The sequence below is a fragment of the Acyrthosiphon pisum genome, chromosome A1 (genome assembly GCF_005508785.2).
Source record: "Acyrthosiphon pisum isolate AL4f chromosome A1, pea_aphid_22Mar2018_4r6ur, whole genome shotgun sequence".
Taxonomy (NCBI): domain Eukaryota; kingdom Metazoa; phylum Arthropoda; class Insecta; order Hemiptera; family Aphididae; genus Acyrthosiphon; species Acyrthosiphon pisum.
This window is the reverse complement of record NC_042494.1, coordinates 110,799,829-110,812,295: the sequence shown is the minus strand read 5'-3', so window position 1 is coordinate 110,812,295 and position 12,467 is coordinate 110,799,829. Positions and strand designations below refer to the sequence as shown.

General features: G+C 30.3%; 1 protein-coding gene across 1 annotated transcript; it reads right to left on the bottom strand.

The window, feature by feature from the left end:
- Positions 1 to 4,986: 4,986 nt before the first annotated feature.
- Positions 4,987 to 7,968, bottom strand: LOC103307624 (cyclin-dependent kinase 12). The gene is made up of 3 exons (XM_008186579.3): positions 7,714 to 7,968; positions 5,679 to 6,807; positions 4,987 to 5,618 (listed from the first exon to the last, which is right to left on the bottom strand). Exons 2-3 carry the CDS (start codon positions 6,550 to 6,552, stop codon positions 5,173 to 5,175), a joined length of 1,320 nt encoding a protein of 439 aa, XP_008184801.1. The 5' UTR covers positions 6,553 to 6,807; positions 7,714 to 7,968; the 3' UTR covers positions 4,987 to 5,172.
- Between the last annotated feature and the right edge of the window lie 4,499 nt (positions 7,969 to 12,467).

Sequence of the window (12,467 nt, the reverse complement as noted above, 5' to 3'; positions counted from 1 at the left end):
TTATCAAAATCATGAATGGCTTATCAACGTAATTTTGAGCGGCGGTGACCTTCACACAAATATTATGGAAGAACGATGACATTTTGATTATTCCATGATATCAGTTCAGATAATTTTTTTTTTGGACGAGTGATGAAAAAATATAATAAATAATATTATTATATAATAAACCATAATATTATATAATATAACAATGCATAAAATCTCATTTTATTCATTTATATCCAGTCAATTACACAGACAATAGATGATATTATACACTATACATTTTAAAATTGAAATGGAAAAGGCATGGCTCCAGCGTATCGTGTTTTAAGGAGTAATATTTAGGCAATTCACATGACATAAACATTTGGACTATGTCTGTGTGTGACTGTGTGAGTAGCAAAAATGGTAAAAGAACATATTTACTATTTAGTGTGTGTTACCAAGAGACGCTGTAATCAGGGGCGCCATTTGGGGGGGGGGCAGGGTGTGCACTGCACTCGCACACTCTGTAATTTTGTTGTCCACAATTGGCCTAGGCCTAATTAATACTATGGCCAGATGGCCTTCAGTTTGCCAATCTTTAATTGTGGATGCACCGCAGCTATTCACTGATAATCATAAATAATATTATAATATTGTGTTCTTTAATTTGATAATTGATAAATTGATATCGGTATCACTTTATCCACTGGCACACATAAATACGTGTAAATGGTAAGTGGCTACTGACAGGGGCGGACTGGCTATTTTTGGCCCGGGGTGCAAAATTAATTAGGGGCCCGTAATTTTTTTTCAAACCTACCTAAATTAGGAAAGAGCCCTTAGTTTTATAAGTAAATATAAAAAAAAAATTAAGAATAACATGTTGTTTATTTGTAGAGATGTTGAAATATGTTATTTTATTTTTATTTTGTATAATACCGTATTATACCAGTATTATACATTCATACCGTATACCGACTGTGGTAATCGGGGGCCCGGATCATAAATACAAACGGGGGCCCGGGGTGCTACTTGGTGTATAGCACCCTGGGTCAGTCCGCCCCTGGTTACTGATAGACAAAAGACATAATAATAATAATATGCATCTATTCTATCTGAAAATATCTTTACTATACACTATATACACAGAATGTATGAACGGTAAAATGTAATGTGTTAACTGTAAAAATATGTTTTTATTAAGTATGTTTTTGATAATGTAATGAATCTGTAATGAAAAACTGAAAACACTAGAAACGTTTTTTTAACGATTGGCCTGGAGGTGGGAAAAAATTGGCCTCTTTAATTGTTTGCACACCTTAAAAAAAAACTGAAATGGCGCCCCTGGCTGTAATGCCGCCGGACGCAGGTCTCGCAAATGTCAATATTTCGCGAAAAATAAAAAATACTTTTGTTTGCATAACTATAAAAAGTAAAAACTACTAAAAGCGATGGTAAATTAAACAATATACTCCCTGAAGTTCGATTTTAATTTCGAAAAAATGTAAGAATTTATGAGCTTCTAGACTATGCTTTTTAGAAATCCTTTTTTTGATTTAAAATCAGATGTGCCCAAAATAAATACAAATGTAATGCAATTGTTTCATGGGATTTAAAAAAAAAATCTAAATTTTAACGTCTTTTAAAACTGAAATTCGACTTTCTTAAAAGCCTAGATATTTTGTTAGAGTTCATACATGTAAAAAAAAATTAAATCGGACATTCCTAAGTATATTGTGTAATTTACCACCCCTTATTGGTCTAAACGACCATATGGAAAATACGTATACTGCGATAGTGCGATCCCTTTAATGATTATTGATTATCACTCTCATGAGAGGTGAAACAAATTTTGTGTCCAAGTGACCAAGTAAAATAATATAAATCAATCAGTCAATACTATTAAGCGGGAGTTTACCATTTGCGCCTTAATAATTGTAGAGTCGATAGACCAATTGTGCTTTATACATTTTAGGGTCAATAGACCAATAATTGCCCTCAACACATTTTACACTACCTAAGGAAAAGTTATTAATTATTTATAAATTATATTTATATAATAAATGATTACACTAACCGATTTTTTGCGAGTATTAATGCATAATACATAATAATATAATACAAATTAATTAACAATTTTTTTCTTCACATTTAACAAGTTACTTTTGAATCGTATATAAAATGTATGATAGTAATAACTTGTTTTCGTCTATCACCTAAATGCATACTACCGTGATCAAATGTCCGTAATAATAATAACGTTCCATAAAATGTATTATAATTTATAACCAGTCACTCTAACCAATAATCAATTGATCAATAAATACGTTTTTAATTTTCAAGCATTTTAGTGTGTCGATGTTGATGGAATTAGATCGAACAACAATATTTCTAAATCTGAAGGTAGCCGTCAGGCAAATTTGAATACAAGCGTAATTGGTATATTGACCTAAAATATAAAACGTGCAATTGGTACATTAACCGTAAAATATATGAAGCACAATTGGTAAACTTATAAAAATATATAAGCTACACAATTGGTATATTGATTATTACAAATTTTGTTTTGGCGCAATTATTAGTCCATGCCCCAACATAAATTAATGATTTTTACTTAGTTTTTAAAAATGTATTTAGACATTTTAAGAATAAATTATATACTTATATTATTTAACAATAATGATAAGTCTATATAATAGTATAACATAATATACAATTATAAACAAATCTCTTTTTAGTAATTTTTTATTAGCATTAATTTGAACAATAGATAAAATTAGTAGTTATAAAATATTTCAATATTTTATGAACTTATTAGTTGCCTATTTTGGTTAATTCTAATAATGATTCATACATTCCACTAAGCGTCTAAGCAATACACTATTCAATTATTACAATAAAACATTAAATAGGTAATATGGCATCTTAGTACCTAAATATTAGAAATGTATTAATAATTAGGTAGGTATTATTAAATGTTATAATTTATAACAGCAAATTAAAACTATTATATAGATACCAAAAACATTGTTAAATGTAGTAAATCTTGTTTAGGTAGGTAAAAAAAACTTTATGAAATATTTTTTGTTGAAGTTTGTTTATAATATACACTTGCTAATAATATGCTGGTACTTAATGAAGTATTTAGGCAAAAATTTGTGAGCATTATTTTATCTGCTGAATCCATCAATATTGTATATATCCTAGCTGGAAATAGAATATACAAATTATTGTTAAATAAATAAAATAAAATAGCAAATTACTAGGCTAGAACTAAGAACAATATTATGCACTTAGAAACTTGATTGTAAAAAATAGTTAAAAATGATTATATTAAAATATTTACTGTTGTATAATTTGAAGTTCTGTACTTAGGTACCTACCTATATTGTTTAGATAGAGAAAAAATGTTGTAAGCCAAGGTTTGAAAGAACTTAGTTTAAAAAACATTAGGAGTAAGCCATTTGAAATTTAACATACAATTATTAAATCTCTAATTTGTCTTGTCATTAATAATAATGATTTTACCATAGAACAATAGTGTTCTATGATTTTTTTCCTTATATGCTAGTCAACTTGTTTTGTTATGTTAAAATTTATTAAAAATAATATTACATAAGTTGTAAATGAAACTTACCTCCATTTGTATATGCAGAAATAAACCAAGAAGTTAGACTTATACTATCGGCGTTTTTAAATTTCATTATAGTGTACAACTGTAAACATTTACTTGATAATGATATTGGTGTACCAAATGGCTAAAATAATACAAATTAATTATATTCAATCATTTTGAACATAATATTATGCAACAATTTAAATGCTGAAAAATTAACATACTACTAAAATAGTAAGTATAGAGGAAGGCAAAAGTTTGCAAGCAAACGCGGAGAACAATCCAATGTACAGTACACTTAAAATCAAAACCTTGAGATTTAAGCGATTATTGTAATATAGAACAATACCAATGAGAAGATACTGCTGAAAAAGTATTATTGGATATTCCATGTATGCCATTAGTGAATAATTGTTTGTATAATTGTAACAAGTTGTCGTACTTAAACTGAAAAACGGGTAACACAGCACAATTACAAATAATAATTTATTATTTATCTGAGACCAGAAATTCATATGCGTACTATAAATGTCAAATTATCAATATAACTGTATAAGCATGCAATAATAATCTTAAAGTAACTAACAAATTTAATAATTTGAAAGCTTTTTCCAAGTGTATCAAATCTTACCAAAAAATAAGATGTTTAACGGAACAATTGTATCAATTGGTATGATTTACCAATTTGAAACTAATGAGTGATGGAAAATGCCCCAAAACACAAATTATTATTTTGTATTTCAGTTTTTTATAATTGTGATTCAATTTAATCAACTATTTTTTTCATTTTTGGACCATTAAATATAAACATGTAGATGTATAGACTTTTTGGTACTTGATTTATGTAGGTAACTAAAATAATAAAACTTTTAGTGCAGGCAGACTAAATATTCAATTATTATAAATAAACCAATTATGATGTTATTCATTTTTACAAAAAACTAACTACTTTATAAAAATAACTGAAATTATTACCCAGCATACAGTTTTTAGAATGAATAGTATTATCAAATTCTTACTTGTTTTTACTTTTTAGTTATCATTTTTAATTTATAAAGCTTATACATTTATATTTATAGATCATACAGTCCAAATATTAATACATATGTGTTTGTATAATTTTACTTGATTAAATCCAGAAGTAAAGAAGTTAAATTGATACCGCCTGTTTGCTTTTGATTGTAAATCCGAATAATTTGTGGAGCCTTCATGATAACACTCAAAAGAATCGTAGTAATGCTTAATAGGTAAGAAATCATTGTATAGAGATGTTTTACTTGATACTCAATACCATGTATATATATACATACAATATTATTATATATATATTTGGTTTTGATACAATTCCTATCTGAAAATAAAATAACTCAAAATGAATAATTATAATAATAAAAATTGACTCCATAGTATAATATTTTGTGTAATAAAACTAAAATACCCTATGAAACAGTTGACAGGGTTTCAAGATACATTAAATAATTTTCAACAAATTTCCTAATATAATAGTTTTAAATATTTTATTTTAGGAATTTTACCCTTGAATGAAAATAATTAAAATTCGTCAAATTACAATATGTGTTAACAATTTAAGTTCGAGTTTTGTTCTCTGATTGATTGCGATCTTTCTTCATGGAACGGAGAGAAGAGTTATTCCTGGAAGTAGTTGATCGACCTTTTCGCTTTCTACTCCACAGTTCATGACAATCTTGCCAAGTAGGTAATGAAATGCAGGTATTGGTGTCTATGCTCGCCAACCAAGAACATGTTAACGCATTCTCGGCAGTGATGCGTTTACTGGGATCCAGAGTTAACATTTTGTCTAACAGATCAAAAGCATCATTTCCAATGAAGTCATATTGATCATTAAGTTTTCGATTGTGCAGTTTTTTTTGACTTATAAACTTCCAGTATGGCAGTTTTATGACTTCCGGCCAGTTAGCTGGACAAGGACTACCACAGAGCTGAGATATTAATTCAAGTTGATCAAACTCATCTTTGCCATGAAACATATTTTTTTTGATGAAAAGTTCTCCTGTAATGGTAAATCAAAGTTTTAATAACTATTATTTGGTACATTAAATGTGTAACTTACCTAAGATACATCCACAAGACCAGATATCAACTGATGGGCCATATCTCTCTTCTCCTAACAAAAGTTCGGGTGGTCTGTACCGTAAGGTAACTACTTTGTTTGTGTACAAACGAACTTGCTCATTGTCAAATAACCGTGCAAGACCTAAATCAGCCAGTTTCAGTTCACCTTTGTTATTGAGCAGTATATTACTGCACTTGATATCTCTGTGAATGAAATTTTGCTTGTGACAATAATTTAAACCCTCGAGTAATTGACGCATAATAATGGCATTATCTCTCACTGAAAAATCTACCATGCCTGATTCTATCAAGCCAGTAAGATCATGATCCATGTACTCGAACACAAGATAAAAAGAGCCACCACCTTTTTTGAATTCGTACGAATCTTCCTTATCAGTAACAACTTCTTTTAAACTAACTACATTTGGATGATTTAGCTGTCTTAAAATTTTGATTTCTCTTATTGCCGTTATTGGAAAGCCTTCAGATTCATGTTCTAATCTCACTTTTTTTAGTGCCACAAAATTATTAGTTTTTTTTTCTTTGGCTTTGTAAACTTGGCCATATGATCCTTCACCGATTTGTGAAATTATTTCATAAAGATCCACATTACGTAGACCGGTTCTAGTCACATTGACATCAATGAATGATTTTGAAGTATTTAAAACAACAGGTCTTTTTGAAATAGGACTTTTTGCTCTTTGTCTAAATGTATGAATTAAATCAGTTAAAATAATATTCTTTGGAAGACAGTGGGACAAGAATGAATCGTGATTTTCAACTCGTGCAGTGTTCTCTAAGCCTCTTGGGTGTCTGATTAATGGTGAATCGCTTGGCAATGGTATATTTTCGATACCATTTTCCGTTTCCATCTGTTTTGAAAAATATATTAGCAACCTGACTTGTTGGTCTATTTGTAAAGGTTTGGCAAAGTAATAATGTCAAGGAACTTTTAAGATTGACGATATTGTGTCGTAGATGGTATAGAATGTCTTCCATCGACTTAGTAGTAGACAAGAGCCGTTGATTGACTTGAGAATACTTTAATGTAGACAGTTCTACTTTTTGTACCGTAACAAATTCCGATGGCATATCAAATAATTAACATTCATTTGATATGGGGAATCCTGCAAACATTTTTCACAATATTTTGTTTTTGAATGTAAAAAAAAATGCTACCTAATACAAATTAAAAATTGCTTAAAATTGAATACATAAATTGTTGGCAAAGACTTGGCACAGGAAATAACAAAAATTAGATGAAAATAATAATTCAAAGAAATGGATACTAGATCATTGTAAATGTATGTTTTACAGGTAATTTACTTATTTTACTAATACCAGTTTTAAATTTTGAATATGTACCAATAACTGTACCTATGTATGTACCACAGTGAAATAACACATCATTTTGAAACTAATTTATTTTTTATGACTAGTAATTTGACAAACTTAATATTTTCATTCATTTTTCTAACATATAAAATCATATTTTGATTAAATATGGGTAGTGGGTACCTAATAAAAATCCAACTTTCCAAGAAGTGTGTTTTTTTATTACAAAACTATTAGTAGGTATTTTACAGTTATACAAATATCGTGGTTAAAATTTTTTGAAATAGGTGAATTGGAATTTAATAGATATTAGATGAACGGACATTTTTGTATGAACGGATATGAACAGATCATATTTACGAAGTGCAAAAAACTACATATCACTATCTAAGCATACCTACCAATTGAAAATAGTTAAACAGGGCTGCCCCCAATTAGTACAAATTGTGCTAGTGTCCATAAAATATCAAAATGAACACTGAAGAAGTTCTTAAAATCAAATTGAAAAAAAATCAATCAAAATATAAGAAACAGTGTGTTATACTACCTAGTACACAGCAAGGGGGAAATGTATATTTTGTTGAATACCTCAGTCAGTTACCAATAAATTAATTGCAACGTAAGTGTGCTTTTGAAGAGAAGAAAAATGTCTTAGTAACTGTAGGTAATCATTAATAAACTACAATGATTTTACTTACTCAGTAATAACGAGATAACAAAAATCAGCAATATACGACCACGACGACTAGACGGTTCTGAATACCGCAAGTATGCACAGCAGAATCGTGGCGAAAGATTTAACTCTCTCGATCGTTGACCAGAGGATATATATATTATATATAATATAAATAATATTGTTATAGAGGACAAAAGTATAAAGTTGTGATGAAAAAATGTACAATAAAAGTTTGAAACAGAAAATTTGTAGGTACAAAAAAAAAAAAAAAAAAGGTGATCTGGAAAATTCCGAAAATGATAACAGAGTAGTGAGTACACAGTACACACCGTACGGTATCCCGTATCAGTCGTATTCACTCATGGTGTGCTCACGGTTTCACCTGGTCAGGGGGGGACCATGACGTAAAAATATATATTAGTTTTGTCTTTGTAGAGCGGGATGTGGAAGTCACAGGCCATCATGAATTATTATCGGGAATTCAGGAACCATTTTTATTTTACGTTAAACGGGGACGTTTCTACCGGGCTCTAAGTTTTCGACTACGATAATGACGTAGCTCGTTTTTATCGTTATTTTTTTTATATGACGTCCCATTTCAGTCGTACGCGGCGGTATACTGTATTAATTGCAGACGATTCAATTTGATCCGTGTCAATAATGTTGACTCAAGATTTACTGCTTTGAGCATTCTCTGTAGATAGTTAATACCACGACATAATAGTGAACAGATGAAATACTATTGATTTAGAATTTCGATATTGTTTTGATTTCTTTGGTCGTAACTGAGCAAGCATACCCATAATTTGTTCATAGATTAGTATATGAGTAAGTAAGTAGTGGCATAGCTCTTAAGTAAAAGTAGGTTGTAACTTGTAAGCAGAGTAACTATACCGCCAATTACTGCGGTCTGCGCCCAGCAGCCCACGAAAGAGGATTACAGTTTTGCGCATGCAGACTGTAGGCATCCCCCCACTTTGTGTCATTTGGTGTATGTTAAATACGTGGCGATGCGCGGAATTGAACGTGTTTTCGTCGGGCGATAGTAATATTCTCTCGTGGGCCGCGTATAGCATACCCAAGAAGCAGACAATTGCAATTTTATTTTAGTAAGATTTTTGCACCCATTACTGGTCACACTGCTGCGGTAGGACTGCATAGAGTAATACTGCATTAATCTATGTAGGACTGTGACCACCACTCATACATATAATAATTATTATTATATCTATGCCACCACTGAACGTCTGAACTAAATAATAATAACAGTGAAAGTGATTGTATAATATTATTAATTAGGTATTTTAGTTATGTCTATGAATAGAACCCTGCCAATTGTCTGCGCGGGAGATGAATAAATTAATATAATACTTTTTCTATATTCAGTTATTCGTATTTCGTACATGCACGATACATAGTTCATAGTTCATACCAGTCACCAGACAGGTCTAGAGAGCCTTTATAAATAATCTAGGCTTATTATTTAGGCTCTCTACCATGAAATATTATTTATTAATGTATGCAATCTGGAATTAAAAATGTCATTCTAAAAAATAAAAAAGGTGGGTAATTGGATGTCACTTTGCTGTACAGTATAGGTTACAAGTGGGTCACTGTAATGGATGGTGTTAAATTTGAATTCAATGATATAATATTATTGTATAAGAAAAATGATCCTGAACGAAAACGGTCAGTCAGCCTATATATGATATTACTAAGCATAGGCGCAAATAGCGTTTGAGATTTGGGGGGGGGGGGCTAAAGATTTACTTTGGTAATATTGAATAAGCTTAAAACAAAATGTAGGAAATGTTTGGGGGGGCTTAGCACCTAAAGCCCCCCCTTTATTTTCACCTATATTACTAAGTATATTTGATGATATAATTACTCGTATAATTATGAATAAAATTTTTTTATGAATTTCTAACTCGAAATAATTTGCACATTTTCGTGATTATTAGGTACATATTTCGTCAAGATTTGAACTTTACATGTTTATAAAAAAAATTGTGACTATGGATTATTAATATTTTTCAAATGTCATTGTAATTTGTAACAATATACTAGGAGCCTTGTATTCAATATTCACGATTTTTTATCCAACAAATAAAATTCATAGAAATAAAAATTAAAAAAATTTGAAACTGAAAATATCCATTAACAGTTCGAAACATATCAAACTTTTTTGAAAATTTTATCGTGTATAGAAAATGCTAATATAAACAACCAGTGAACATTTTATACATCTACGGTCATTTGTATTAGAGTTACACCAAAAAGAAAATCGATTTTGTCGAAAACTGATTTTGCGTAAAAATTCCCGGGCTTATCCTTAATTTTTTTTTTTCGGCGCTTTTTAAATTAACCGGTAATTTTAAATTTTGGCCTCCCCGATACACCAACAATATTTACTTTCCCATCGAACAAGATACTGTAGTTGATAATCGAAGTATAATTAATAAAATAAAAAATATACATACCTAATTGTAAAACCAATACATTAATTGCTCTGCTCAGAATCTAAAAAATTGTAAAATTGTATTTTGTTCTGATCAAACGTGATATTGTTTTTAAAAAAATCAAAAATACTTTTAATATGAAATATTTTCAAAGTATATTACTATTTAAATGTTTCATATATTGGTAAATACATAATATTATTATGAACAGCTTGTGTTCAAATTATTTCAATTCCATAAAAAGTACATATATAGGAGAATAATAATTGTATACCTAATCAGTATACTAGTATATATATATTCATACAAATGAAATAACATAAAATTACAAACAGACGTTACACATGAAAAACTTTCGATCCTATATTCGTCACTGCCTGATGCGCAGCTGTCTGAAGAATCTTCTTAATTTGTATATTGGTATATTATTTATGTGTCAAATAAAAATTTTAATTTATCGAAAAAAAAAATCGAAACTCGCTCTAGCCAACAAGCTTACAATATACAAATTGATAATTCATCGATCATGGCTTTACGGAATCCAACTATGGAGGCCAGTAAAGCCATCAAACACTAGAACCTTACAAGCATTCCAATCTATATGCTTACGCTTAATAACCTCTGTCCCTTGGTATGTAACAAACAAAAACCTCCACAAAGATCTGAATATACCAACCCTTAACGACCTAGCCAAATCCCATTACATATACAATTCCACTCAAAGCTTCACGCTCATTCAAATCCACTAATTAAAAGTCTATCCTCTACTTCAATTATCCCTAGACGATTAAAAAGATAATGGCCAAGAGACCTGTTCAATGCTTAAAAAATTGTTTAACTAAGAAAGAAAAAATCTAGGGGTCATGTCAATAGAAAAATAATTGTTGGTTGGAATTGATTGATCACATTATTAATGAAGTGGCTTCTAAAAGCAAAGTGTTAACAAAATTATTAATGTATATATTAAAAATATGATAAAATTGTAAATGATTGACGCAAGTTGATTTATACGAGTATGATTTGAATAGTTCTTATGACAACATTTTATCTGTAAGTTAAGTTGTTAGGTTGAATATGTAATGCGAGCGAAGCGATCAAATTTTTTTTTTGTTGGTGGGCCCCTTGAAATATTTCCCTGTAACAAAAATACTACCTATCCACACCTGCTCTGAATCACAACCGCTAACCTTGAATTTATTATACAATTTATTGGTACCTATACCTACGTCTTAATACCAGAAATAACGAATAAAGTAATAATTAAGATTTATTTCAACATAATTTACTACATAGATACGATCATCTATTGTGCACCAATTCCAAAAGAATATCTGCGAACTAACATGTTCGAAAATTATGTCCACCGAGGTAATTTTGAATATGCAAACAGCAATCATAGTACATTAGTTGGTGAATGAGAGTTTTTGGTACTACCTATAGTACAATCCATACAGTGTATAACATAGGTATTTAAGTATATTAGTTCATAGTTGGTAAATAGAAGGAATAATAATATAATATTATGTATCTTAACGTTCACTTTACACGTTCTACACTATACATATTATTTACAATTCTTGTATGCTGTATATAACCGTCCATGTCGTATCCGCTGGTGTAATGCATTTTTATAAGATTTATTCCGCAGTCATTCGTCACCTCTAGTGTTTGATGGTTTAAATATTTCTTGGAACATATTGTAATATCCGTGTAGCGTTTATACTGCAGGTTATACTACGGTCATTATACTCTGTATAATCGACTAACGAGTTTTTTTATTTAAAATATATATTTATATATTTATATATAATATTTTAACGATTATTTAGTCGTTAAATCTGTAACAATTAATTATACAGTCGACAAAACGAAAAAAAAAGAAACAATATTTTTTTGTTCACATCAAAATATGTTTATTTTTGATAAAAGGCCGAAAATAAGTGAACAATTTAATAATTTTGAATAGCTTAAATTAAAAAAAAAAATACAACGGACAGGATAGACACAATAAACAAGGGGGGGAGGATGCGAGATGGCGTTTGGTGCGGAAATATAGTTTTCTGGCCACTGGTCACCTCTGCACGTTCTCCAACCGGTCCCGCGGGTTGACGAGTGTCGCTGGCGCGTTTGCTCGGACGCTTGACAACCTTGCCCAGCCGACGAGGCTCGACCGAGACGGCCACAGGCAGCGACCACGGTTGATGGCGACGGACGGCAGCTAGTGCGCGATGTTCTGCGCGTCGACAGTCGACGGCGTGACAACTCGGCCGACTGACGACGGCAAAGACCTATACGCGGAGCGAGCGAATGTGAGATT

Bases quoted from the DNA above. Each gene is read 5' to 3' on its own strand.
- LOC103307624 (XM_008186579.3), bottom strand. From the start codon at position 6,552: ATGGAAACGGAAAATGGTATCGAAAATATACCATTGCCAAGCGATTCA. The intron at 5,619-5,678 runs GTAAGTTACACA...TTACCATTACAG, and splicing joins GTCTTGTGGATGTATCTTAG to GAGAACTTTTCATCAAAAAA.